This window comes from Oryctolagus cuniculus, chromosome 9 (assembly GCF_964237555.1).
Source record: "Oryctolagus cuniculus chromosome 9, mOryCun1.1, whole genome shotgun sequence".
NCBI lineage: Eukaryota > Metazoa > Chordata > Mammalia > Lagomorpha > Leporidae > Oryctolagus > Oryctolagus cuniculus.
In genome coordinates, this window is record NC_091440.1 from 86,118,512 (window position 1) to 86,146,058 (window position 27,547).

At 44.5% G+C, this 27,547-nt stretch overlaps 1 protein-coding gene across 2 annotated transcripts in view; it reads left to right on the forward strand.

Moving 5' to 3' along the window:
* The window catches only part of FLT1 (fms related receptor tyrosine kinase 1), a 199,306-nt gene that overhangs the window by 97,547 nt on the left and 74,212 nt on the right, over positions 1 to 27,547 (forward strand). For both annotated transcript variants that reach the window (XM_070049070.1, XM_070049071.1), the window contains exons 13-15: positions 6,578 to 6,686; positions 14,163 to 14,471; positions 19,216 to 19,362. In XM_070049070.1, coding sequence (XP_069905171.1) covers positions 6,578 to 6,686; positions 14,163 to 14,471; positions 19,216 to 19,362 — 565 coding nt within the window. The remainder of the gene's footprint in view (positions 1 to 6,577; positions 6,687 to 14,162; positions 14,472 to 19,215; positions 19,363 to 27,547) is intronic.

Sequence of the window (27,547 nt, forward strand, 5' to 3'; positions counted from 1 at the left end):
GGAGTAGCTATAAGTGGCTCACAATTCTTTGTCCCTCACACATGATGTAATAGCTATTGATAAGAGCCATTTAATGAGATACTTAGAAAAGAGAAAATTCTATAAACTTGAAGGTTTAATTTGGGTGGTGCTGGATGTTTTAACCAAAAAATTGCCTCAGATCATTAGTAGAATACAGCCAATTAGTTGCCACAAGGTACTAGAAAACTTGCAAGATGCCATTGGTTGTGTCCATTCATTTCGCCCTTTACTGGCCATGTTAGGTGAGTCTGCTGTGGAGTTAACAATATCTGCCTCATCTAACTTCCTATTAAAAGGTCAAAATGAAATCTCAGCATGAAAAAGCCCTCTGCAAATGCTACCTTAATAAAGCAACTGCCATATGTAAATATATACCCTAGTCCCACTTCCCCAATGAACTGTGGACATATAGAATGAAGACGATTCTTCAAAAAAAATACAATTTTTTTCAGTGAAAAGATATTTAGTTAATACTCTTTCAAAGCTGACATATCTAGGGGTTGCAGAGCCTCTATGCAGTTGTAACTGTGACACATCAGACTTGAAGTATATGATTTCATGTCCTAAATTTAGGAGAATTTATTTCATTGACTTTTAGCAACTGCTAGTGTATCTCTGTGTGTGTGTGTTTGTGTGTGTAAAAAGAAGTGTCTTTCATGTGATGGTGGTGCGTGGAAATGTGGCTCTTTCTGATTTAGGTGCAGTGCTCTTTGTAATTAAAACTGCTCTAATTTTCTCTACGTTTTTAGAAAGTAAATGAAAGTTTGTGACGATCCCTTCCTCCAGTCATGTAATCAGCCTGCCCAGCAATCCTACCCCACCTATCACTGGGCAGTGCTCACCCAGGGGAACCTGTTGGATTTCAGAGACTTGTTTTTCATTTGTTTGTTCTGTTTTGTTCTGCTTAACTTAAATAAGGGTATAGAGGACAATCGAATTCCATTTCCTTATTGGCAAGTTTTGGCCCAGATTTGTGAAAAGTGAGTCACTAATTGGCATTGCTAAGAGCAAATGTGGAGTTTGCCTACTGTTCAAATGGAGTTGCAGACTACTGGGTCTGTAGACAGAGAGTAGGAAGCAGAAGGAGCCTGTGTTTGAAAAAACACATGGGAAATACGTGCTACAGCATGGAGTCTGGAGAACTGGAACCCTGTTAATGATTTAACAACATTTCCATTGAAATCATTTTGTAGGGGGCTGGAGTTGTGGCACAGAGGGTAAAGTTACCACTTTGATGCTAGCATCCCATAGTGGGGCCCCAGTTGGAATCCCAGCTGCTCTGTTTCCCACCCAGCTTCCTGCATATGGGTCTGGAGTGCAGAGAGTAAAGATGGCCCAGGTACTTGGGTCCCTGGAAAAAGCTCCTGGCTCCAGGCTTCAGTCTGACCCAGCCCTGGCTGTTGGTGCCATGTGGGTAGTGAATCAGCAGATGGAAAATATCTCTCTCTCTCTCTCTCTCTCTTTCTCTTCCTCTCTCTCCCTCCCTCCCAGCCCCTCGCCCCTTGTTTTCCCTTCCAAATAAGTAAATCTTTATTTAAAAAAAAAAAAGAAAAAGAAATCATTTTCCAGGCACTTTGGGAAGTGTGTGTACTGGATGAGACAAAGCCATGACACAATTACAGCTAGTGGTTCAGATCCCACACGCCCGCGTTTTCTCTGATTCTCATCTTCCATTTTCCCATCAATCAGCCCAAATGTGCTACCCTACGGTAATTTTAGATTCTTCCATGACCTTTATACATCTACTTTTATTTCTCCTGAAATGCTGGAAAGGAAACTACCTTAGAAACACTCCGAGATTAATATCGCTGTTCCATATATAGGTTTTTAAAAACTGGTTCTGGAAAGTAGGCGGCATGACACACCACCCCATTCATCCTATTCCGTGAGATTCGGATGACGTTGTAGTAGGGAATTACTCATGCGGGGAAGGGGAAGGAAGGAAGGGGCGCGCAGAGGCTGTGCACCTGCAGTACTTGATGGTTTCCAGGAGCACAGAAGAGCCCAGACGATGCACCTGGAAGGATCTGCTTCTACTGTGAATGCTTGAGGTCCTGGCAGGGTCTGTGGGAGCATCCCCAAGGCAGCGGTGCCCCCCAAAGTGAAAGCAATAAACAGAGGAGTAGAAGAGCAAGGTTTTTAGGGGTGTGGAGTGAACACTGGACTGGAAACCTCCCTGAAAGCCTGCTTGTCTCCAATCACTGAGTCAACGACAAAGTGGAACTTTTATTTTTTACCACTCCTAACTCTTTTTATATTCAAGGTAAACAAAATTCAGGTATTTCATATATACAGATTTGGGGACATAGTGATATTCCCCCCTACCCTCCCGCCTGCCCACACTCCCACCCTTCTTCCTCCCTCCTCTCTAGTCTCTGTCTGAACTTTTACAATGATTACTTTCAGTTTACTTTATACTCATTTTTTATCCTTTTTTATAGAAAGCTTTTATTTAATAAATATAAATTTCATAAGTACAACTTAAATGGAACTTTTTAAATGTTGTCAGTTGATATGCTTGTTGCATGCAACGAGGCACTGTACATTTTAAGTGAGTGTGAAAGAACCTGTTATTTTCTGGCTGATCTGAATTTTGCTATTCTAATATTTTTATTTTTACTTATGCAACTTACTTGAGAAGCAGAGAGAGAGAGAGAGAGAGAGAGAGAGGACAGATAGACTGAGCTCCTGTTCACTGTTCGCTCACCAAATGCCTGGAAGCTGAGAACTCAGTCCAGGTCTCCCAGAGTGAGAGGTGAGAGGGACCCAGCTGCTGCGCAGGGTGCTCATTAGCAGGAAGCTTGAGCTGGGCACAGAGCCGGGACTCAAACCCAGGCACTCTACTGAGAGAGGAGTGTGACCCAGCAGCATGCTAACTGCTGCACGGAACATCTGTCTTTCATTTTACTTTATCACTTCTGCTTCTTTTCCTGCCTCTGTCCTCTTTCACTGATTTTTACTGATGGAAAATGAAAACTAATTATGGAACTAATACAGACATCCTTGATAATCTCTTATGGTGTGCCTTATACCATACATGATTATCATTTCAAATGTACCTTTTTTTTTTAAAGATTTATTTATTTATTTGAAAGTCAGAGTTACACAGAGAGAGAAGGAGAAGCAGAGAGAGAGTGAGAGGAAGAGTCTTCCATCCACCAGTTTACTCCCCAAATGATGACAATGTCCCGAGCTGTGCAGATCTGAAGCCAGGAGCCAGGAGCTTCTTTCGGATCTCCCATACGGGTGCAGGGGCCCAAGGACTTGAGCCATCTTCCACTGCTTTCCCAGGCCACAGCAGAGAGCTGGATCAGAAGTGGAGTAGCCAGGACTCGAACCCAGTGCCCATATGGGATGCTGGCACTGCAGGTGGGGGCTTTACCTGCTACACCACAAAGCTGGCTCCTCAAACATATCTTTAGAGTTCAAATTTGGACCCTTTTCTGTTTTAAAACATTAAGTTGATGCTTGGTGCTCCATCTGCTAGAGCAGGGGGTGGGGAGTCTTTTTTCTGCCAAGGGCCATTTGGGTATTTGTGACATTCACGGGCCATATAAAACTATCAATTGAAACATTAGCTTTTGTTGCGCATTTATTGAAATTTGAGGCTCACCTGTGGTTGCCTTGGCAGCCTGTCCAGCTCCTGGCCGGACGTTCCCTTCCCCTGTGTTGCAGTATTGCAGTTTTCCCCCTTGGATGTGCACATTGAAGAGTCAATTTGTGCCTTAACTTGTGCCTTGACACCCCTACCCTATGAGAACTTGCCTTGTAGCCCAAACATCACTGACCTTCAGCTCCTGTGGAGTTGTTTGCTGACCCCATATGATATAAGCTTCCAATGCCAAATGTCTTTTTTTTAATGAAAATGTTTTAGTTTATGATGTATGAATATATCCTCTGGAAGAAGAGAAGCACTCTAGACATGAGATAATTTTTAATAACATTGGTTTCACCTTATTTTAAAATTTTCTTTTTGTATTATAACATTGTCAAAACCACAGAACATTCTATTATTGAAAAACAGCTTGCAGTGTATGTTAGATGCTCAAACGTCTGTATGTGGCAGCATTTAGCGTATGTGACCCATCTCTACTGATTGAAGAAGGTGTTCTTGGGGAAAAACTCCATTTAGGGAGCAGAGCTTTACCAACAGATCTGTGTTATTCCAGTTAAAGTGTAGGCAAGAAGCAGCTGAGGGTGGGGAGGAAGCGCAGAAGCACTGCGCAGGCACACAATGGGCGCCAGTGCTGCCGGGCCCATCTGTGGCCTTGGAGTGAATCACTTGACCTCCATAAACCTCAGTTGCTTTATCCGTAGGATAGGGAAACAGGAAATGCACCCATCTTCTAGGAGGCTAGGGAGCATCCAACAAGATAGTGCAGGTAAACTGCCTTGCACACAGGTGTACCACCAGGGCAGCATAAAGGGACCCAGAAACAAGGAAATCCAGTAAACTCCCATCAGTGTCATTTTCTACATCCATTGTAACAGAAATCTTTCACATTGACACCTACAAGCTTCTCTTCTAATCGCTTCCAATTTCTTCCATGATTCTTACATGGTAGGTCCAATAATTTAAAGGAGACAGATATCCAGAACCTTTATTTCCCACCTCTTAGCAAGATTCAGAATCAAAATAAGGAGATAATGTACTCTTTCCATACTCTTCTCTGCTGGTTATTTGACTCTGTGGGAGTGCTGCTTTGTCAAAGAGAGAATGCTACATACTTGATCTCCAAGGAGGGACATTCATTTGTCACCTCAAAAGTTGTGAAGAGTAGGGATTATGACATTCTTCTCTGTCACCTTACAAACATCTGAGCATTGCCTTGCTAATCACTCAAGATAAGGGGTGTCCAAAAGTTCATGCAAAATGTAATTAAAAGATAAGTGTATTTGGGCGCAAAAAAGTTGAAACTCACACATCAAATTTTCATCATACACATTTCTCATGAATTAGTAATGTCTACTAAACTGAAGGGAAAATGCTACCCCTTACAGATATTTTGTTGCCAATAATTTTAATTATACACCAAGAACTTATGAGTAGACATAAACATATCCTTCCAACAAAGAGAAGAGAAAGTATGGTGTAATATTCACTCTGCCATAGTGAGATCACAGAGAATTTGAAGCAATACGTGTGCTGGCCAAAAAAAAAAAAAAAGAGAGAGAGAGAAATTGAGAATATGTTTTTTAGTCTTCTTCATTTATAGGTTAAAGACAAAAACACCTTAATTTATTAGGTGGGATGAGAGAACACAAGTAAATAGCACTTTATTTAGTGACTCAGAGAATGTTAGGACCCTTCCAGATGACCCGGATACTTGTACAGTATGAGCACCACCTTGGAAAGTTCACTGTCACATTCCAGAATGTTCATTACTTTAGCCTGTGAGGCACATGATCATTATAGTTCTGGAAACATCCACACAGCCTCTACAATTTCCAAACCCATGACCAGTTATCTATGGCCCAGGAGATAAGCTGCAAAGATTTAGAAGTCACTGGATTAGGTTTTTTTCCCCCCTGGGTAATTTCAAGGATGGACAACTAGGATTTGCAATTTTTTTTTGCTGGAAGTATGCCTTACTGTTTTATGCAAAGATGAGTTATCTTTAAGAACACTCAGCAGTTTGTTTCATGATGCTGCTTTTTTTCTTTAAACGAAGCCTTTGCAAGTCTTGAAGCTGTCCAAAATCATGTTTGATTCCTTTTTAGACATCATAGCTTGAGAAGTGCTTTGAAATGCATCCAAACTTGAGTACTGACATTAGGGTGCTAAGTTGTTAGGAGCAGCAGCAAAATCTAGAGGTGTTAGTTATTAGGTATTAGTGTTAGGTATCAGGTATTCTATTAGGTAAGTATTAGGTATTAAGATTGTGGTATTAGTTAATAACTATGTCTCCCTTTTTGAGGTTAGGAATTGACAGAGGGACTAAGTGATATCACACACACACACACTCACACAGGCATCTTAGCGCACTTTTTCAGTCCCTCTTCTCCTCAGGGCCAGTGGGGCTGCCTGCCACTTCCTTTGAGCCCGGGAGAGAACTAGTGCAGCCAGGCATTCTCTTCCACCTCGGCTCCCGGAACACTCCCGCAGCCCGCAGCAGAGCCCGCCGCCGCAGAGCAGCCTCCCGGTCTCCGTGCGGGACGCCTGTTCTCAGCCCACCCCAACCAAAGGGAAGGGAAGGCCTGGCCTCACCTGCTCCTCCTAGTGACGCAGCCCTGGCCACCTCGTGGGCTAGGACGTGCAGTCCCACATCTCGGCCTCAGGTCTGTGATTGTTAGGCCAGCAGCACGAGATAAGCCTGAAGCCCTCATACGAGTCGGATGTCAGAGGCCCCGGTCTCCTGAGGACCTGCTTTCCTGTTATTTTTCTACTCTTGCTGGGACGCAGCAAGCAGAGCGCTTTCTGGCCACCGCCCCCCAGGCAATACTGTCTTTGCTGAATGAATGGATTAGCTGAATCCTTACAGCCTTCAGAAGGAGCGTGGGGTGTTCAAAGGGTCCTTTGTCCCCTTGCTAGCTGCAATTTCCTCTTCTCTTGCAGACCGCCAGCACCTTGGTTGTGGCAGACTCCAGAATTTCTGGAATCTACAGTTGCATGGCTTCCAATAAAGTGGGGAGTGTGGAAAGAAACATGAGCTTTTATGTCACAGGTAAGCCACACAGCCCGCGGCCACGGAGCCAGCCTGGTGAACGTCCAGGTTCATTGTGTAGAACTGCCAAGTGTTGAGTACCTTCATCCTTGCTTTCAGGAGTGGAGTTCCACACCATCGAAGCTCCTGAAGAGCTATTTCCCTGAATTCTCTGTTCCAGCCCTTTGTGTGTGTCTGCTTTCCAGGCTCGACCGGGAATGTGGGAGCTCGTGTGTTCATGTTTTTTAGCTAGCATAGGGTCTGGCACACAGTGGTTGTTTCATAGCCAGTTATAATAATACAATATAATAATAATAATAGTAATAATATAATAATCAAAGTCAATTCTAATATGTATGATGACTTTCTTTTTTCAACCAAGAAGCTAATTGTTTTTTCAACTTCTGCTTTTGGGGCACTGAGGATCTCCTATAGAAATCTGAAACAGAGTCTTGTTAGCAAGTGTTATTGGGCTATTTTTATAGCATTTAAGAACTTGTAGTCTTCAATATGATGGGCTCTGCAAATCTGAAAACCTCTAACGTACACAAATGGCACTCTTATGTCCTCTGTGGGTACAGGAAGGAAGTAAGTAGCTCAAAGTATGAAAACAATTGCCTGGCTCCACACTCCCCCAATTTCTGAGGAAGCCTGGGCAGTCTGCCAGCTCTCTGGAAACTTCCCACTGCCTAGGGCAGGCTGCAGAAATTGCCTAGAAGTCTCCAGAAAGAAATGGGCAGGTCTGATTTCATGAGGCATGTAGGTTGTTGGGACAGGAGCCTGCTGGCCAGCTAGCCACAGCCACAGACCAATTGTGTGTGGGGAGATCTTTGAATAGATTTCCCCAGAATGTCCTAGCTGAAGAAGTTCAGTGTGAAAGCTCCTGCGTTTTCCAGATGGGAATTGGAGAGGTGGAGAGGGACGTGGCAGAGCGGCCCCACACCAAGTCAGCCCCTGCTGCCCACTGCTGGAAGGGAAAGCGTGTTGGCATCCATTCCCAGGAGGAAAAGGCCTTTATTTAGAGAAGGATTTGACAGATTTCACACAGATTGGTCCTCTAATAAATTTCTGATGATGTGGACTAATTAAATGCAACAGTGTGTACTGTCCTTTATTGTGACTGGAAACAGGTGACTGTCCAAGTCCACGCTCACTGTACCTTGATTTAGAATGTGGAAGACTGAGGAATTTCTCTTCTCTTCTGAACATGCATGCAGTTTGCAACAGTTTACTGAGCACTAAAAATTAAACAGTACAATTCAGCTCTGTACAGCACTCCTGAAAGAATAGCAGTGAAACCCTGTCTTTCTACAGTGGTGGGGAGCCTTTTTTCTGCCAAGGGCCATTTGGATGTTTATATCATGTGTGGGCCATACAGATTACCAGCTTCAAAATGAGCCTGCTACAGATTTATTGACTTTCAAGTCCTGCCTGCTGTTGCCTTGGCAGAGCCAGGCCAAATGATTTCACAGTCTTTATGTGGCCCATAGGCCAGGTGTTATTCTATCTAGGAAGACGTTTCCACCACCAAAGAAAGAATGAAATGTTAAATAGCATTGATGTGCAGGAGTAATGTGATAGACGAATTTACTCCCTGAAGTCATCTACGTGCAGTAGAAACATAAGCCATATATGTAGTTTAAAATATCTAGTAGCCACATTTTTAAAAGACAAAATCTATTTTATTTAATCCAGGATATCTAAAATCTAATCATCTTAACATGTAATATTATACAGCTTCAGATTTCAAATTCAAATCAATATTAGTAATATTAATGGAATAGAATTCAGGTCTTCAGTCATACTAGCCACATTTCAAGTGCACAGAAGCCACATTTGGTTCACGATTACCATGTTTAAGAGTATAGCTCCCAGTCTCTGAACAGGAGGCAGGACTTGAAGAAGCCCTGGGGTGATGGTGATTGTGGTGGTGGAGGTGTTGGTGGTGGTGGTAGTGGTGGTGATAGTGGTGTTGGTGATGGTGATGGTGGTGGTAAGTTATGGTATCGGTGATGGTGATGGTGATGGTGGAGGTGGTGGTGATGGTGGTGATGGTGATGATGGTGATGGTGGTGATGGTGGTGATGGTGGTGGTGATAGTATCAGTGATGGTGATGGTGGTAGTGGAGGTGATGGTGGTAGTGGAGTTGGTGGTGGTGATGATGGTGGTTGTGGTGGTGATGGTGGAGGTGGTGGTGATGGTATTGGTGATGGTAGAGGTGGAGATGGTGATGGTATTGGTAATGGTGATGTGGAGGTGGTGGTGGTGGTGATGGTGGTAATGGTGGTGATTGTGGAGGTGCTGGTGATGGTGGAGGTGATTGGCATGATGGTATTGGTGATAGTGGTAGTGATGATATTGGTGATGGTGATGGTGGAGGTGGTGGAAGTGTTGGTGGTAGCTGTGATGGTGATGGTGGAGGTGGTGGTAGTAATGATGCTGATTGTGGAGGTGGTGGTGATGGTGATGGTGGAGGTGGTGGTGGTGATGATTGTGGAGGTGGTGGTGATGGTGATGGTGGAGGTGATGGTCGTGGTGGTGATGGTGATGGTGATGGTGATAGTACAGAGTTTGAGTAGGTAGAGAGAAGAAGACAGACTGTCTATGACATTTTCAAACCCAAAACGAGAGTACCAGAGGAGGCTCACGGATCACTCATCTAAACACTAAGTTCTAAAACAAGCCAACAAGCTACTGAATATGTTTCAGCCTTCTATGAACAAAATCCCTTCATGATGGCTGGAGAGGCCACAACTCTGAATAAATTTAGAGTTCTGGGACTACTCAAGTTCCAGAGCACCGGGCCGTGCTGAAGGCCTGGCTCCCTCATCCTCTCTATCCACCCCTCACTCTGTCCCACACTAGGAGGGACCACACACTCTCCTTAATTACACACCAGCATCTCTTCTGTCCCACTGAGTTTTTCATTGCTGCATCATCTTTCTCTTTTATTGCTTTTTCCAGGTTTAAAATTTTTAGTTTAATTGTTTGAGATAACATTCTTAATCTATATTATAGTCAATGGTTTAATGGTTCTACTAAATAAAGAGTCTGACAAATAAAAAGTAAAAAGAGTATAACCCAGCAGGAAAGTGGGCAAGGGGTTGCATCATATTTCTAAGCGTAGTATTGTTGCTGAAAAGCCCTAGTTAATGAGGTTGGCCACCCACTAAATTCTCTCCAACCTCTCATCACATCATGTAGATTCTAAGGCTTTTCTGTGGAAAAGAACACCCATAATTGAATCATAATATACTGGAAAATTGCAACACTTTTCCTCTAAAAATTCAAGGGCTTTTTTCAAATTAATCTGTTTGAGAGGCAGAATACAGTGAGAGAGGAAGAGACAGAGAGAACTTCCATCTTGCTGGTTCATTCCCCCTAAGTGGCTGCACCAGCCAGTGCTGGGCCAGGCTGAAGCCAGGGGCCAGGAACGCCATCCGGATCTCCCTCTTGAGTGGCAGAGAGTCAAGCACTTGAGCCGCCATCTTGTCCCTCCCAGGGTGCGTTAGCATGGAGCTGAATCAGAAGCAGGATAGCTAGGACTTAACCCGACACTCCACTGCAAGTGGCATCTTTAACCCATTGGCCACAACGACCACCCCAAGAGTTTTCATCTTAAAACTGAAGAAAAGTTCAGCCCATCAAGCCCCTATTGCTTGAAATATACTTTATTTGAATTCTACCAGTCCTGAAAAGTTCCAGCTTTGACTGGGGATAGTCAATGAATTTCAGTATTTATTATCAGCTATTTTCTTTTTCTTACTCAAATCTTTGTCATGAGATTCATTCTCACCGGAGATGAGACTAAATATTCTTAGGAATGTCACAAACCTTACTTGTCTATTTTCTGGGGAAAAAAATGAATATCTATTTGTTCAGTGCATATACTTGATGCAATGCAAGTAATGCTTTAAAAACGGCTAAGATCTGTGCTCTAAAGATCTACGTGTGGATGTTTATTAATTCTCATTCCAATCACACTGCCCCTTTCTTAAAATACAATAATGGGGTGGCGTGGGGGTGATTTGCTTAGCATGTAAGATGCCAGTTAAGACATCTGCATCCCACATCACAGTGCCTGGGTTTCCTACCAGGCCCTGGCTCCTGATGGCAGCATCTCTCGACACAGACTCTGAGAGGCAGCAGTGATGGTGCCAGTCATTGGATTCCTGTCACACACAAGGCAGAGCCAACTGAGCTCCCCGCTTCTCCGGGCCAGCCAGTGTGGGTGTCTGGAAAGCAAACCAGCAGATGGAGAGCACTCTGTCTGTCTGTCTGTCGGTTCCTTTCTCTGCCTCTCAAATGCATTTTTAAAACACATTTTTCGTATACAATCATAATTTAGAGTTGCCTTTCAAATCGATGAAAGCTGGTGAACTACAGTCTTCAGAATTCTTGACTGCTTCAGCTCCAGACATTGGCACTCACCTGTCCGTGGCATCTGTTTGAACAAGTCACCCTTCCTAATCACAGCTCATTTTCTTTGTAGAGAATGCTATTTCAATTCTTCAGTGGCAGGAACGCCTCCTTATTTCCACCTGACAAATGAGAGCTCTTTCCTCCTTCTTAAATTCCTAACTTATCTCTCTGGTGAACTTAATCCACATGTGTGATCCGGCTCAGTGGATGTCTACTCCCAGAGATCGCCTTGATGACTGGGTTACTCTCTCACCAACCCCAGGTTGCATGTGTGCTGAGCAGGGCTTGAGTCTTCTCTGTGACACCTCATCAGAGGCCTTGGGTGTGCGGGGTCTCAGCTAGAATGTCCTTTGTTAACGCTGAAGACAGTGCTCAATCTGCAACACGTCCTGACGTGTGCCAAGATTTTTTGTTTTCACTTGGAGGGTTAGAAGCCGATTCTTGGGTCGGTTTTTGTACTCAAGCTTCAAAAAAAAAAAAAAAAAATCAACGTGAATGAAGGAGAAAATCCCTCTGGGTTCATAAAATAGCTGAGGACATTTTATTGACCATCTTTCAGGGATCCAAAGAAAACAGCGCAGGGGGCTCTCCTGAGGTCTGGATCCTGGCTTCCAGAGGGCTGTCTGATCACAGAAACCCAGTTAGCTCCACTGACCGGGTTCCCCATATAAGAAACAGACCTCAAAATGAATGTGGCCCTTTTCTTTTCCTATGTGTGTGTTTTTGCTGCGTTGCTGGCACTCAGCATGACAATGGGTGTGTTAGCAATTACTGAGGGTGAAACAGGAACTGCACTGCCTTATCTCCCTGGTTTCCCAATGTCACTAAATGCATTTTATTTTGAGATTCCTGGTGGTGCTTGGCAAAGATAAACAAAATCTTCCATCAGGAAACCTGTGAGCTATTTCCACAGGAAGTTTCAAATCACTAAAGTAAATAGAAACTCGCTACATGATCTCAATGGTGTTACTTGGGGCTCTCTTGGGTTCTGACCACCAGAATGAGACCTCATAAACGGAAAGGTTGTGGTCTTTTCAGAAATGATTTGATTGCAACCAGCGCAGCACATCCCGGCTCTAGCGTCTGTGTAAAAGTCGATGGCTGATGGTTTGCTCCTCTCATGCTTGGAAAATGTCCAAAATGTCAAAAGATGCTGAATGAGAGGGCTATCTCTGACACCTTATTGTTATGCTAAAAATGACGGTCAGCTCTCTTGTATCATCTGGCACATTCTTTCATTTGCATTTTAAACGCAGGAAAGCCTCGACTGGTCTCCTGGAAACCACTGACCACTGACTGCTTTATAAGCCACTGTCAGCTCCCACTCCCAGGTTTCAAATGAATACTTTGGCATTCCTTCAGACGTGACACTTTATAATAAAGCCAAAGCCCAGAAAAATCAGAAAAACAAGCAAAGTGAGATTTAGGAAAGAGTTGATATGATAGCTAATTTTGGACTATTGTCCCCTAAAGGTTTAAAGGTTTCTTTATAGCTTTGTGTGGAAAGGATAATAATAATAATAGCATAACATAGTGCTTTTCATCTTCAAAGCACTTTGTAAAATGTTGGCCCAAATTCTTTGCTCAAATATAGAGATACCACTAGCAGCAAGCAATGACAGTGTTGAGAGCTGGTCAGTTTAGAGCCAGTAGCCAGTGATTTAAAAAAATAAAAATCCTCCAGGGGCCAGCTCTGTGGCGCAGTGGGTGAAGCCACCACTGACAACACTGGCATCCCCTGTGGGCAGCGGTTCAAGTCCAGGCTGCTCTGCTTCCTATCTAGCTCCCTGCTAATGCGCCTGGGAAAGCAGCAGAGGATGGCCCAAGTGCTTGGGTCCCTGTGGCCACGAGGGAAACCTTGGGGAGGTTTCTGGCTCCTGGCTTCAGTCTGGCCTAGCTCTGGCTGTTGCAGCTATTCAGGGGTTGAATGAACGAATGGAAAACCTCTCCCTCTCTCTCTGTAAGTCTGCCTTTCAAATAAAATAAATAAATCTTAAAAAGAAGAAGAAAAAGAAAGAAATCCTCCAGATCTCTCGAACCTCCAGGTATGAGTGCCAAGAGCAGAGCTCATGGTCGGTGAGCTCAAAGCCCTTGAGACAGGAGAGTAAAGGTTAGCTGGCAATGAGCATTGGAGGACAGGCTGCTAATGACACAGTCACCCTCAGAACATGGTAAATGCTTTTGAGAGTGCATTTCATTGCGACAGTTATTCCCTACCGTAGAATCTGGTGACTCTTCCGAGTCAGCTGTCTGTATTTGCAGACCCCTTCGCTCTGTTGGGTCTGAGTAGAACTGTCACCATAAAAAGTGTCCTGAGAAGGGGCCTGGTTCTTTGCAGCCACTGTGGTGCCGAAGTCCAGGAAAAGTAAACCCAGGGCAGCAGAAGAGGGGACTGAGTCCCAGCTGCTTCTTGCTGTGAAAGCTTAGGGCCAGAGGCGGACTGATGGGTACACACCTGGGACTGTGCTCACTCGGCCTAAGCTGCCTTAGATAAGGTTGACCATAAAGACTGTCTGATTTTTTGTACAAATTGCATTTATGTTACTTCAATATTTTGCCCACTCCTTACCAGTAGGAGTATCGGTGATAAGGACATAGGAAGCAACGTTATCACTCCGAGTTGGAACAAACGTTCTGCAACTTTGAGGAAGAAAGGGGAAAGTGCCATCCTAAGGCTGCTCTGGTCTGTGCTTCCTGCCTCCCTTCTGCTGGAATGAGCTTAGCTGGTGCCTACCTGATAAGTTTGACCATTTCCTCTCAAGGAAAAGATAAGATAGATATTCACACCTTTATTTTAAGGGGGAGGGGGGGATAGAGAGAGAGAGAGAGAGAGAGAGGGAGAGAGAGAGAGAGAGACTGCACTGGCAGGAAACGAGTCCCAGGCAAGCCTGGGACTCCTGCTCCGGCGCTCCAGTGTGGGATGTGTGCCTCTTAACACAGGCTAAATCCTCACTCCCGGAACTCATCCTGTTCAATGCCAAAGCTGGGGGAATTGTGTCAGAACAGATCTTCGCCGCGCCCATTAGGAGGCTGCTTTTTCTAAGAACTAAAAGTTCTGCCTTCTTATGTTGTAGACGTGCCAAATGGATTTCACGTTCACCTGGAAAAAATGCCTGCGGAAGGAGAGGACCTGAAACTCTCGTGCACGGTCAACAAGTTCCTGTACAGAGACGTCACTTGGATTTTGCTGCGGACAGTTAACAACAGAACAATGCGCCACAGCATTCGCAAGCAAAACATGGCCGTCACGAAAGACTACTCGGTGACTTTGAACCTGCTCCTCAAGAACGTGTCCCTGGAAGACTCGGGCACCTACGCCTGCAGAGCCAGGAACGTATACACAGGGGAAGAAACCCTGCAGCAGAAAGAAGTGACAATCAGAGGTGAGCACTGCAACAAAAAGGCTGTTTTCTCTCGGATCTCCAAATTTAAAAGCACAAGGAATGATTGTACCACACAAAGTCATGTAAAACATTAAAGGACTCATTTAAAAAAAGTAACAGGTGTCTCATATCAGCTTGATTTATTGTCACTGTTGCTAATCTTCAGGCCCAGAGGAGATGCTCCTCCCAAAATGAGTTCGGAGATGCTAGGAGAAATAATGAGACCCCCCAAGGTCCCTGCGTGGGCTCTGCCCTCTGGGGCTGACTTGGTGCGCATTTGGATTTGGAGGATCCCTGCACTGCCTTCTCTGTGTGTTTTTTGTTAGTTTTTTTCTTTTGCTGTCTTCTCCTGCCTGAGCCACAGCAACCGGGGACTGATCCTTTTCCTTCCACTTTGATGCCAACCTCTTTTTACTTTTAAGTTTTGAAGCTACACAAACTGAATAATTTAAACAAATGCTGGTTTCTGCCAAAGATGGACACGAATGCGTTCATTTCTCCAGCTCGGAATGAGTACAGCAGAATTGGAGACGCTGTCGGACTTCCGCCTGGGTTTGTCCTGTACTGTTTCACCTGCTCTTGATTTGTAAATAGCACCTGGATAGCAAGTTATAATGCTTATTTATTTGAAGATGCTTCTTCTTTGGCTTTCTTACTTTAAGCACATTAATCTTAAACTGGAGTTTCAAAAATGGGCCGCCCCAGGAGCGCAAGCTGTTGGTATAATTCAGAGATAATAAAGCTGTGTTATCATGTGGATTATGAAAGCCCCCCAAATCAATCCTCTCCCCCGGCTCACCCCACAGTGCCAGGTCACTCTGCAACACGCATCACAGTGCCCCAGTGCCCCAGAGTCTGCCCCCTCCTTGCCTCTGTTTGGACCACACAGCCACCGGCCACACCTGGCATGCCTCCATTTTAAGTATCTTTGTCCCCCTGCTTATTCTTTTAAAGAGCTTTGTTTGTGTCCCAATGGTGGCCTTCAAGGTGAACTTCAAGCACCTTATCAAGGAATTAAAGGTTACCATGCCAGAGGTTTAATGTGTTCTTTCAAATGTAAATTTTAAATTTGTCCAACCAGAAAAGTCCATTTTCCCCACCTGCAAATGTTCATAGGCTTTTTTATGGAGATTAAGAAATGGCAGACTGCAGAAGCAGAAATCAAAGTCATTTTGTGATACACGCCATTTTTAAATCAAGAAAGGTCCTAATCTCCTGATTTAAGCTTGCATTTGAGGGAAAAGTGACTCTGTTGCCAATTTAATATGCATTGTCCTGTTGTTTTCATTTATGATTGATCATTATATGTGAACTGTATGAACGATGCAGGGGGGAAGGGAGGAAAAAAATAACCAAAATAGCCATGGCTGAGAAACCCCGTGGCTGGACAGTTCAATAGGAGGTGACAGTATGACAGCTCTGTGAGCTTGGGAACTCACCAGCCTGCTTCCTCCTTTAGGTAGCAGCCTCTGTCCCACGCTAAACTTGTCTTTCACGTGGGAATTGCTTTTGTCAAGTGTGAAAGAGTAAACAATAGCATTTCCCCAGAATGCCAGTTTTATGGAGTCCCAAATGCTCTGAAAACAATTAGCAACCTGGAAGTTGTCAGCCCAAAGGAAAGAATAATCAATTGTATCTTGAAATTTTACCTATGCCTCTTTGGCCTGGGGTCTTTGTTCGTTCCAAGTCACAGAAACAATGGCCTAGGACCGCAGAACTGGGCTGTCCTGGTGTTGACTCCAGCTAAGAAAGCAAAGGGGATGATTTCCAGACCACTCATGGAAAAAACCAGTCAACTGGACGCAGAACCTACCACAGCCTTCCCTTTATTGCCATTTTTGTGGGACGAGAGGCTATTACTATTTTACAGAAGATGGTTTTAAGTACTTCCAAGAGAGATGATTTTCAGAATCCCATAGAGCAATTAATGGACCACTGAGTATTTCATCCTTCCAGGGGGTGTTTTTTAAAAAGTAACTGTTTGTTTTTTTTGTTTTTGTTTTTGTTTTGTTTTGTTTTGTTTTGTTTTTTTCTCACTACCCTCTTAGGGGTATGAAACAAGACAAGGATAACCATGGGAAAAAGAAAGGATAAAAAGCCTTATGTGGAGGCCAGGATGGAGTTGGGGTATGAGGCTGGTCCCTCTGTCCCCACTCCAATCACAGGGTAGAAACTCTATGTATAGGACCTGGCCCAGCTCCGGGGCCATAACCCTGCAAAGTGAAAGAAGAACCCCATGGGCAGCTTTCTTGGGCTACTGATAACCAGCAGAAATTCCCTGTGAACTCCAGTTTTCTGAGTTCGAAGGGATCAGCTACACTTTGCTAAAGTGGGAAAAGCAGGATACTCCTTGCACTGAGTAACCGAGGTTTCAGAGGGTGAGTTCGATGGACCTTTCTTATTTAAAATGGCAAAATGGATTCGTATTGGAACACATGGAGTAGGGATGGGCAAAGTAAGATTCCCACGTTGAGTGCTCATTTAGGAAGTGGCCAAAACTGCGACTGTCAACAGGAGAGGATGTTTTACAGAAAGGCATATGGAGGAAAAGCCGTCACGAGTCTGTGTTCATGTGAACTTTGTCTTTTCCCTGGGAGGCCTCTGTGTATTCTACAGCCTTGTGGCTGCTTCTATTGTCTAAAGTTTGTGCAGTACGAAGCGGGCCTTTGGGACTTCTTCATGACATTTATGTTCAAATAAAATGTTCTCTTCTATATAAGGATTGTTTTCCAATCCACCTGTTAGGGAAGTCCAAATCCTGTCTGTGTTGCTTGCTGATGTTAACAGTTTGTGGCTCTGGCAATCATTTGGGTGTTGTGTGCCCTGTAATTCAGACTTCCTTTGTGTAAGTTCTGGGAGCAATGACAGATTATTTTATCATACTGAATGCATGGGAAATTGTAAATGTGCTAGAGGAAGCTATTAACATTACAGCCCACTGAACTGGGTCTGAGTTTTAAATGAGACATGTCAAAGTTGGCTTGCCACTGTACAAGATGCAACATCGTCAATGATGCTGTTCTTTTACTCTGTTGTGTGTCACTGATGTGTTTGGGATCCTCACTGTGTAAAAATGTCAGAACTGTAATTCGCAAGCATGTACAAGTCATCAGAAATGGAAGGTATGATTCAGGCCGCATTTTCCATTAGGAAAAGACGTTTGCCACATGGTCCAGAATGCAAGTATGGGCACATTGTGACGGCTCCATCTAGGGCAGCGAGACAGGATGGAGGTAAAGGAACCACTGCTATCATTCCTTCCCAGTTATTTTGAGGGAAGCCTTCAAGAATCAGAGCCCTCCCTTTAACACTTCTGATTTCATTTGGTATAAAGTGAGAAGGCTAGTGATGAGCTATGAAAATCAAATCTTATTGAGAAATTTCCTCCTAACTGATAGTCAGCATGCCATGTTCTACTACTTGCACATGTCGTAAAAGTGCTATGATCATATCCTTTTGTAAGCTGGGACTTCTAAATGGCTTTCACCAATGCTCATCCTGAGAGTCTACCTGGTCTGGGGACTCAGCAGAAACCTACAGGGCCATGGAATCCAAGGCATTGCCAGGTAGCATCATTTGTAGCGTTGTCATCCCTCCCAAGCTGCTTTCAGAGCGATGGTAGACTGAGATGAAGAAGTCACAAATGGCCAGAGAAAGCTCATACTGTAGAACTGAAGCCAGTGCCACAGAATGCCTATGTTATGTTGCAATTCTCTGATCTCTGTCCCAGGATTTGTAACTGAAGGGGATGGGGAGGATTTGGAAGGCTGGGAGAGATGTTACAAGCTGTTTTATTCTTTTCCTTTGGAAGCTGGAGCCTCCAATTCAGTGCCCGCCTAACTAGAATGCACACACACATCAGCAGGACTGACCACTTCACTACACTGAGACGCACTGGGGTCCTTGGGGGTACTGCTGTTCCGACGTGGGATTTTCATGTTGTAATGTATTGCATCTTAATGTATTAAATTCATTTTGTTGTACTATATTGGTTGGCATTTTATTAAAATAAATTGTATTGTATCATATTTGTATGTTTTAAGAGAAAATAATATAAAATACAATATTTGTACTATTATATAGTGCAAAAACTACAAACCTGTGCCTCTGCCTCTTGAATTAATGCTTCAATGACTTGCATTGGGGAAGGGAACGGAGGAAGGAAGTAATCAATAAAGTTTTCCAAGTTCAAGAAATTCTCTTGTTTGGTCTGCTGATTTAGGTTACTGGCAATTGAGTAACACACACACATACACACACACACACACACACACACACACGACCTCACAAAGACATCAATAAAAATACATCTGAGATCAGATTAGCCCATTACCACAGCTCTCTCTATATTATGTAAAGATTCGTTACAAACCTGTCTACAAAATTGTGCTCTGTATTACGGCTCTGAAAATATTATGCAGAATCCTTGGGTTTTAGAAAAGCTCCTCTTGAAAAAATGTAAGGGATGACCCAATCAGACAAAAATTTTTGTATTGAAATCTACACATGTAGACTCTAGCCCTTGCTTTTTTAGGGTTCTAGTCCGTTTCAACTTACTGTAACATCTTGTTCAAGAGGAAGCCGTAGGTGGGCCACTGGAGAGAAAGTTAGGGAGCAAAGCACACGTGAGACCCGATAGGTGAGTGGCGACGCTTGTCTGCAGATAGTTGAGACGATGTCGTATGCGTGTGCAAGCAAAGCATAAAACTGACGAGTAACCGCGGTCCCTCTCTTTCCTCACTAGACCAGCAAGCGCCATCCCTCCTGCGAAACCTCAGTGACCACAGAGTGAGTGTCAGCAGCTCAACCACGTGGGACTGCTTTGCTAGCGGGGTCCCAGAGCCCCAGATAACCTGGTTTAAAAACAACCACAAAATACAGCAAGAGCCCGGTAAGACATTTTTGCCCTTGCACTTGCCCCTTTGCCTCCTGACTTTCCTGTCACCTACTTTCCAAGATTTCTAAAACTTTTCTATCACCTGCTTTCCAGGATTTCTAGAACTTTTCTATCACCTACTTTCCAGGACCTGCTGATAGAGTTGCAAAAACTGGGCCCTCGTTCATACTTGTACTGGGGGACTTCAAACGTTGTGGGGAGATGGAATTTAAAAAGAAGTTTATTTGGATGCAGCAAATTTGAAATTTGTGCATTTTTTTGTCATAATGCACCCTTTCTGTGAACTTTTTGATGATTCTTCTATGAACATCAACAAAGGGATACTTGGGCTAGTTCTTAGGCAGACTGTATTCCCAACCCTTTAGAAAGAGCCTTGCAGAATCTGTTCTGCATGCTTTAAATAATGCATTCAGAAAGGAATGTTCTAGATGGGTCACTCAGAAAATGGTTCAGTTCTCCTTGATGGCTGCACAGGTGAGGAGCAAATGGCTTGATTGGCGGTATTACAGAGCTTTGAGCACCTGGTGTCTGTGACATTTAGAGTAGATTCATAACCTTTTTTAATTCACCAACACCAATTTGGATGATTTGGTAAAAAGAAGACTATTTTAAATGATATTTTATCATACCAGTAAAAAAAAATAAATCTAAACCAGTGGTTATGGGTTTCTTTCCACAGTAAGTATTAATAAAAACAACCACACATAAACTATTAAGACTGTCTATTGTCTGCCTCATAATTCTATGGTTAATTGTCAACTTAATCTTATTTATGATTTTCATGAATAATTATTTTATATTGAAGATAAAATGGGGTCACTTATTTTCAATGTCCCAGCAACTTAAATAAGTAGCAGTGTGGAATGGCCCTTAAACTTGAGTCCCCTACACAAAAGGAAGCTCCCGTTTGCAGTTTGCATTTTGATGCACAGAATGAGTTTGTGCTGCAACCCTACAGATGCCTTAGGGAGGCCTTACACCCAGCACACACCACACCCTCACATCCCATCCTTGCTCTCCCTAAAGTTGCACCTCCTCTTCTAGTGTTGACATCCCGCACTCAGCCGACCTAACTGGGAGGGGCTGACCCCTCCTTGACCTCCTCATCTAAGCAGTCACCCGACTGAGCAGGTTCCACGATTCCATGGTGCGTGTTTCTCAGATCCATCTTGCCTGTTGCCCCGTTGGTTTGGGAGCTCGTTAGCCATCCCCTGAACATCTGTGGTCACCCCAGCTTGTCTCCCCACTTCTCTTGCCTCTCTTTCTGTTTTCCATACTCTGAAATGCAACTTTGAGCAGGTCAGTTCCAGCTTCCAGCCTCCCGCAGGCTCCCCGGCACGCGGTGCGATGAAGTTCAAGTGTCTGACAAGGAAGACCCCCGGCAGCCAGCCCCCGCCTGCTCCTGCAGCTTCGTGCTGGCCTCCCTTGCCTTGACCTTTGTGTTCTGGCAATGCCGGACGCCCACAGATCACTGCTTTCCTTGTTCCTGCCTCCCCACTGCCTGGAGAACCTTCCCTTTGTCTGAGGCCTGCCTGTCATGTAGCACTCATGTTGGGCCACCTCCCTGCAGAATTGCTTCTGTCTCTGTGACTCAGCAAAGTTTCCACTCTCTGTGACTGAGGTTGGTCTCCAGACTCTTCCATTTGTGTGTGTATGTATTTGCCATGCCTGTTTTTGCTGCATTCTTCCCATACTGTTTTTTAAAATAATTTTAAAATTTTTAACTGACATGAACCTTGCACATATTTATGGGGTGCCCTGTGAAGTTTCTTTTTTTAAGATTTATTTTATTTGGTTTGATTATATTTATTTATTTTTATTTTAGATAAAGTTATGAACACTCCCCAAATTACCACAATGGCCAGACCTGAGCTGAGCCGAAGCCAGGAGCCAAGAGCTTCTTCCAGGTCTCCCACCCACATGGGTACAGGGGCCCAAGCCCTTTGGTCATCCTCTGCTGCTTTCCCAGGAGCATTAGCAGGGAGTTGGATGGGAAGTGGAGCAGCCAAGACTTGAACCAGCATTCATATGAGATGCTGGTGCTACAGGCTGAGGCTTTAACCAGCTGCACCACAGTGTTGTCCCCTGTGATATTTCAATGCATATATGTGTTGTGTAACTTCCAATCAGTGTAAATGCACCTATCTCCTCAGACATTTATAATTTCTGTATGATGAAGCCTTTTAAAATCCTTTCTTCTAGCTTAGTCCTTCTTTTTTCTTTCTTTTTTGTGGAAAAATGTACATTTTTTTTTGTAGATCCATTTGTTTTATTTGAAAGACAGAGTTACAGAAAGGCAGAGAGAGAGAGAGACAGACAGACAGACAAAGCAAGATCTTCCATCTGCTGGTTCACTCCCCTGATGGCTGCAACAGCCGGAGCTCCATCCATCCGAAGCCAAGAGCCAGAGCTTCCTCCAGGTCTCCCACGTGGGTGCAAAGTCCCAAACACTTTGGCCATCTTCCACTGCTTTCCCAGGCCATAGCAGAGAGCTGGATCAGAAGTGGAGCAGCCGGGACTCGAACAGGCACCTATATGGGATACCGGCACTGCAGGCAGCAGCTTTACCTGCTATGCCACAGCGCTGGCCCCACACTATTGGTTTTTAATCACAAGCAGACGTGTGGCCCTCCTCCAGAAGGCAGACAGTGTATCTGATTTGTCTCATTTAGATCTTGTCTCTGCATCCTCAGGGCCTAGCACAGTGTGTGACCATCCAGAAATGTTCCATGAATGTGTGAACGAATGGATGGCTTTCAGAGGGTCTCCCTCTCTCCTTGGTAGCACAAACGCCTGGATTTGGGGTGAGGGTTGAGCCAATGTCACAGACGTTTTAGAGGTGAAGGAACCTGCAGAATTTCTTGAACCTACGATGTAGAATAGAAAACTCGATTCCAAACAGGTAAAGTGGTTTGCCCTGTACTGACACATCACCAAGATGGGCAGTTTCATGAAAAATAATTGCCTTGAGATGTTCTCACAAAATAAAGCATGAATTAATCCATGAGTCAATGCATAGCTTCTGAGAGGATACATGCAGTACCCCCCCCCCCCCTATATTAGCATCTGAGAGAGCCAAGGAGATTCTGGACCAAAGAAAACCTGGGAGCCTTCCGGGCTTTAAGTACCTTAACCTCTAAACTTACTTGGCCACAAATACATTTGGTGAGGTTCTCGTGTCAGATGCTGAGTGGTCCTTCAAAATAAGTAAATTTGACATAAGTTCAGCTTTCGTATGTTGAGTGTGGGTTACAGAATCAACGTTAAACCAATTTTGAAAGCAAGTGACCATAGAGAGACATGAAGCTAGATAAGGCAGGAGAATGTGCCCCGGTGATCCCTATAGGCAGAAGGAACCAGTATGAAGTGCCAGGGAGACATGGTTTGAAGCTCAACATTGTCCTATACTTTACATAGAATTTGGACACTCTTGTGGCGGAGTAGGTTAGACCTCCACCTACGGCACCAGTTCAAGTCCCAGCTGTTCCACTTACAATCCAGTTCCCTGCTAATATACCTGGGAAAGCAGTGGAGGATGGCCCAGGTACTTGGACCCCTGCACCCAACATGGGAGAGAAGCTCCTGGCTCCTGGCTTCTGGCTTTGGATCGACCCAGCTCCAGCTGTTGCAGCCATTTGGGGAGAGAACCAGTGGATGGAGGACCTCTCTCTCTCTCTCTCTCTCTCTCTCTCTCTCTCCATCTCTCTATCTGTAACTCTGCCTCCCAAAAGTAAAAAAAAAATCTTAAAAAAAAAATTGGGGTATTTGGCCTTGCGCTCTGAGCCTTCCCTTGTCTTCACTCTCTGAGCCCCGATACACCTTTATGTAAAATCGGGATAATACCACACAGGGATGTGGTAAAATTTAAATGAGTTATAACAGTTAAGCTGGCCCATAGTCATGGCTTAGTTAAGTGTTACCTTCCAATGTACCTCATTTATACAGAAATTGGCCCGTGAACTCATTGGAGGATGTCAAGAGATAATAATCTCAAATGTCAAACAACTCGAAAACTAAATTATAAAATACTGAGGGGGAGGACACCTGCCTCACTGGCTGAGATGCCCACATCCCGTAGGGAACACCTAGGTCCCATTTGTAGCCCAGCTCGTTGAGTCTGGCTTCCTACTGCGGTAGGCCCTGGGAAGCAACAGGTGAAGCTCCAGTATCTGGGTGCCTGCCATCCATGCGGGAGACCTGAACTGAGTTCCCAGCTCCGGGCTTTGGCCCCTGTTGTGGGCACTTGGAGAATGAGCCAGTGAGTGAGAGCTCTTTCTCTCTATCTCCCTGTTTCTCACCTTCAAATGATGGTGATGATGATGATGATGATGATGATGATGATGAAATAGGTAAAATGAACTCCTCCGCCCAGGTTTTTAATCTTGGGAGAGTCAAGAGAAGAATATGTAAAATGGGTCTTCAGTACATTCTTACCCAAAGTCTTTTACAAATATCCTTCTAGTGTGCTACTATTAGCATTTACTGAACTCCACTATGCTGAGTGATTGATTTTGTCTTTCTCGCTTCCTTTTATTTGCTCTTTAAAATTACCAGAGCCTTTCTGGAAAGGGATATTTCTTGATTTTTCTGGAGTTGATCTTCTTAAGTGTATGTAGTTTCTGTGAAGTTCCATATGTAATTTGCAGCAGCAAATGCTGTCGCCAATGCAAGAGTCTCTGTGGCAGGGACCCTAACTTTAATGCGTAACGATACCTGCAGCGCTGCCGACTCTGCCGAACTTGTTCCTCTTTATAAACCTGTGACGAAAGGTTACAGAGAACCAAAGGCTAATCTTTGACTTACCAATTATTCCAAAGTTGAAGGGAAAGGACATCAAGATGGTGACCTGAAAAGACTGAAAGCTAGGTCATTGTGTACGGAGCCATGGGCAATTTAGACTGAGTTTCAAAGCCCTGAGAATATGAGCCAGGCTTTTGGCTCAGCCCGAAGTCACTGCTTGTGACATCCACAACTCATGCTGCAGTGCCCACGTTCAGCTTCCGATTCCAGCTTCCTGCTACTGTGCACAATGGGAGGCAGCAGGTGATGGTTCAAGTACTTGGGTCCATGCCACCACATGGAAGATCCTGGCTTTGACCTGGCTCAGCCCTGGCTGTTGCAGTCATTTGGAGAATGAAGCAGCCAATGGGAGAGATTCTCTCTCTCTCTCTCTCTCTCTCTCTCTCTCTCTCTCTCAACAAAAAGAAACCATGAGAATAGAGTGTGCATCCTTTAGAGACTTGGGGTGCATCATTTTATCTGAAGCTTGGCAGAGAATTTTAGCAACCTTGGATCATTTCTAAGATCCGGTCCATTATCATTGTTACTTGTTAAGTGATAACTTGCTCCCATTCCAAAGAAAATATGAGGGAGGAAGCAGGGCACACATGGGTGAGAGCTCGCGCTCCAGGCTGGGAGAACCTGGGGGACTGGGAGCTTTCTTTTCCCTTCTCATTTCCTCTCCGGAAAGAGCTTCCAATGGGCCCAGCCATTCTCCAGGAGAAACACAAGTTCAAAAAAGTGGTCATGAAAGCTGAGCCGTGAATTCTTGGGCCAAAGGGCACCAAGCAGGAACACCAGAGACCTTCAGTGTACAGGCCCAGGAAACTTGTGCCCAGGGGCCATCAGTGTAGGCCAAATCAGAAGAGAAGGCGCATTGCAAACCAGCTGCCTGCTACCCTGCTCTGGGCACTGCACTGGGGTTTTCCTGGCCCTCATCTGCAAGGCTCCTCCTGCCCCTTGAATCTTCTCATTCTCACTCTTCCTATTGTCTTCGCCCCTCCGCCCCTGGGCCTCGGGCTGCCTGAACACCTCTCCTTCCTCTCCCTAAGTTCTTCTCAATCCCACTCTAATTCTTGCTGTCACCAGGGATCCTTCTCACACATTCCAGGGCAGTGACTGTTCCTGTTTTCTTCCGTGTCCAGTGGGTTCACAGAGCACACCCCTGGGCCGCTCTCTGCTTTCATGTGGGCTTACTTTTAAAGCCTTTGAAGACAGATGAAGTATTTTAATTAGTCTCCTTTACTAAAAATAATAATAAAGACATGTTGAACATTCACCAAGACAGCACGTTGAGTATTTAGAAAGATTTCATTCAATTTTCATAATCACCTTCGAGAGAGGTCTAACTATCAGATGCAACTCAAAGATTTTTACCTAAGCATTAAGTGCTTGCTATTGCTGTGAGCGTTTTACTGGTGTTGATTTGTTTACTTCTCATAAAGTTCCATGCGACTTGCTAAATGATCGGGTCTGTTTTATAGACTAAAGGCTGAGGAAGTCTAGAAATGCAGAGAGGAGAAGTGACAGCCCCAGGTCCTGGAGCTGGTAGGCAGCCCACCAAGGTTCCCACCGGAAGCATTGGCCTCTGAGGTTTGCACTCGGAGCACTGTGTGTGTGCAGCTAAGTATTATATCACTCACAAGAGAACAAACACGCTCTAGTTTGAAATGGTCATTTCATACTGGGGCAACGGCAAACATACATTAAAAACTGCATAGCTGCAGCAGGTGCGAAGTCTAGAGGTTGAGAGGTGGTCGGGACACCTGCATCCTGAATCAGAGCACCTGAGCCTAGCGCCTGGCTCCACCTCCTGCCTCCAGTCTCCCGCCAGCAGGAGACTTTGGGAAGTAGCAGCTGGTGCCTCACGAAGCTGGGTTTCTGCACCGCCAGTGGAAATATGCACTGACTCCCTGCTCCCAGCTTCGGCCCCCAGCCTGGGCCCCTTGGAAGGCATTTGAGGAAGTGAATCAATGATCGGAGCTCACTCTCTCGCTCTCTTCTTCTTAAATAATAATAATTTTTTAAAATGAATATCTTTTCATTCCTAACCCTTAAGTCTTGTCTCCTAAAGATGACAGTTTATTTGAAGACATTTTTAAACATTTGTAAAGCACATTTATGAAAAAAAGAGCATTTTTGAAAACTGGACAATCCGTAGGGTTGATGCAAATCTAGTGACTTCTAAGTTTCCAAAGGTCCAGAATTCATGCCACATGAGCCCCACACTCATCTACTTACTTATTTAGCTAATGTTTATAAGGTACAGCTTTATCTGTGGCAATGTGCAAGGCTCTGCGAACACAGCAGGGAAAAAGACACCTAAAAATCTGAATGACCAAAAAGCAAAAGTAATTCATGTACATGTGTGCTGACATGAAATGCAGCTTCTTCAAGCAGCAAGCCTTTGTATCATCACAACAAGTCTAAAAATGGAATAAGATAAGCTAATAAATGGAACAAGTGGAAAATGCTAATGCTCATCACAAAATCCAAGGAGCTTTGATGCACAAGGGTGTGGAAGCTTTTTTTCTGCCCAGGGCCATTTGGATATTCATAGCATCCATTCGTGGGCCGTACAAAATGATCAACTTAAAAATGAACCTGCTATGGCTGGATTGAATTTCGAGCCCTCCCTGCAGTTGCCTTGGCAGGGCCAGGCCAGTGGTGGCCTGCAGGCCAGACATTCCCCACTGCTGCAGGATGAGAAAAATGAACAATACATCCTGTGCATTTAATTTTCTTCCTTTACTGCCAAGTGTAAGTAGCTTCTCATTTATAAGCTGAACATATTGATATGGAAAAGGGTCCAGAGAAAAACAGGAGAAAATATAAGGAAAGCATTTAAAGATGGGAGAGCCTCCAGTTAGAACTGAGTGAAGAGCAGCAGGGGCTGCATGGGTGCAAAGTGTTGAAAGATGAAGCCAATTTAAGACATATTTACTTTGATGGTGCTGGTGTTGGGGTGCAGTGGGTTAAGGCCTGGCTTGTGATGCCTGCATCCCAGAACAGGTTCAAGTCCCGGCTGCTCCACTTCCAATCCAGCTTCCTGCCGCAAAGGCAGGGATGATGGCTCAAGTTCTTGGTCCCCTGCCAGCTATGTGGGACACCCAGTGGAGTTCCTGGCTCCCAGTTTCAGCCTGGCCCAACCCTGAGGGGTAGTGGCCATTTGGGGAGCAAACCAGAGGATGGAAGAGCTCTCTCTTGTTCTGTCTCTCCCCCTCTGTCTGTTGCTCTGCCTTTCAAATAAACAAAATTTTTTGAAAACAAACAGAAAAGACATATTTACTTTGAAAAGATAGGTGCAAAGAGAATAGACCAGCACAAGCAAGCATGCTGTAAAGAAACAGAGGTGATGGGGCCGACGCCATGGCTCACTAGGTTAATCTTCCGCCTGCAT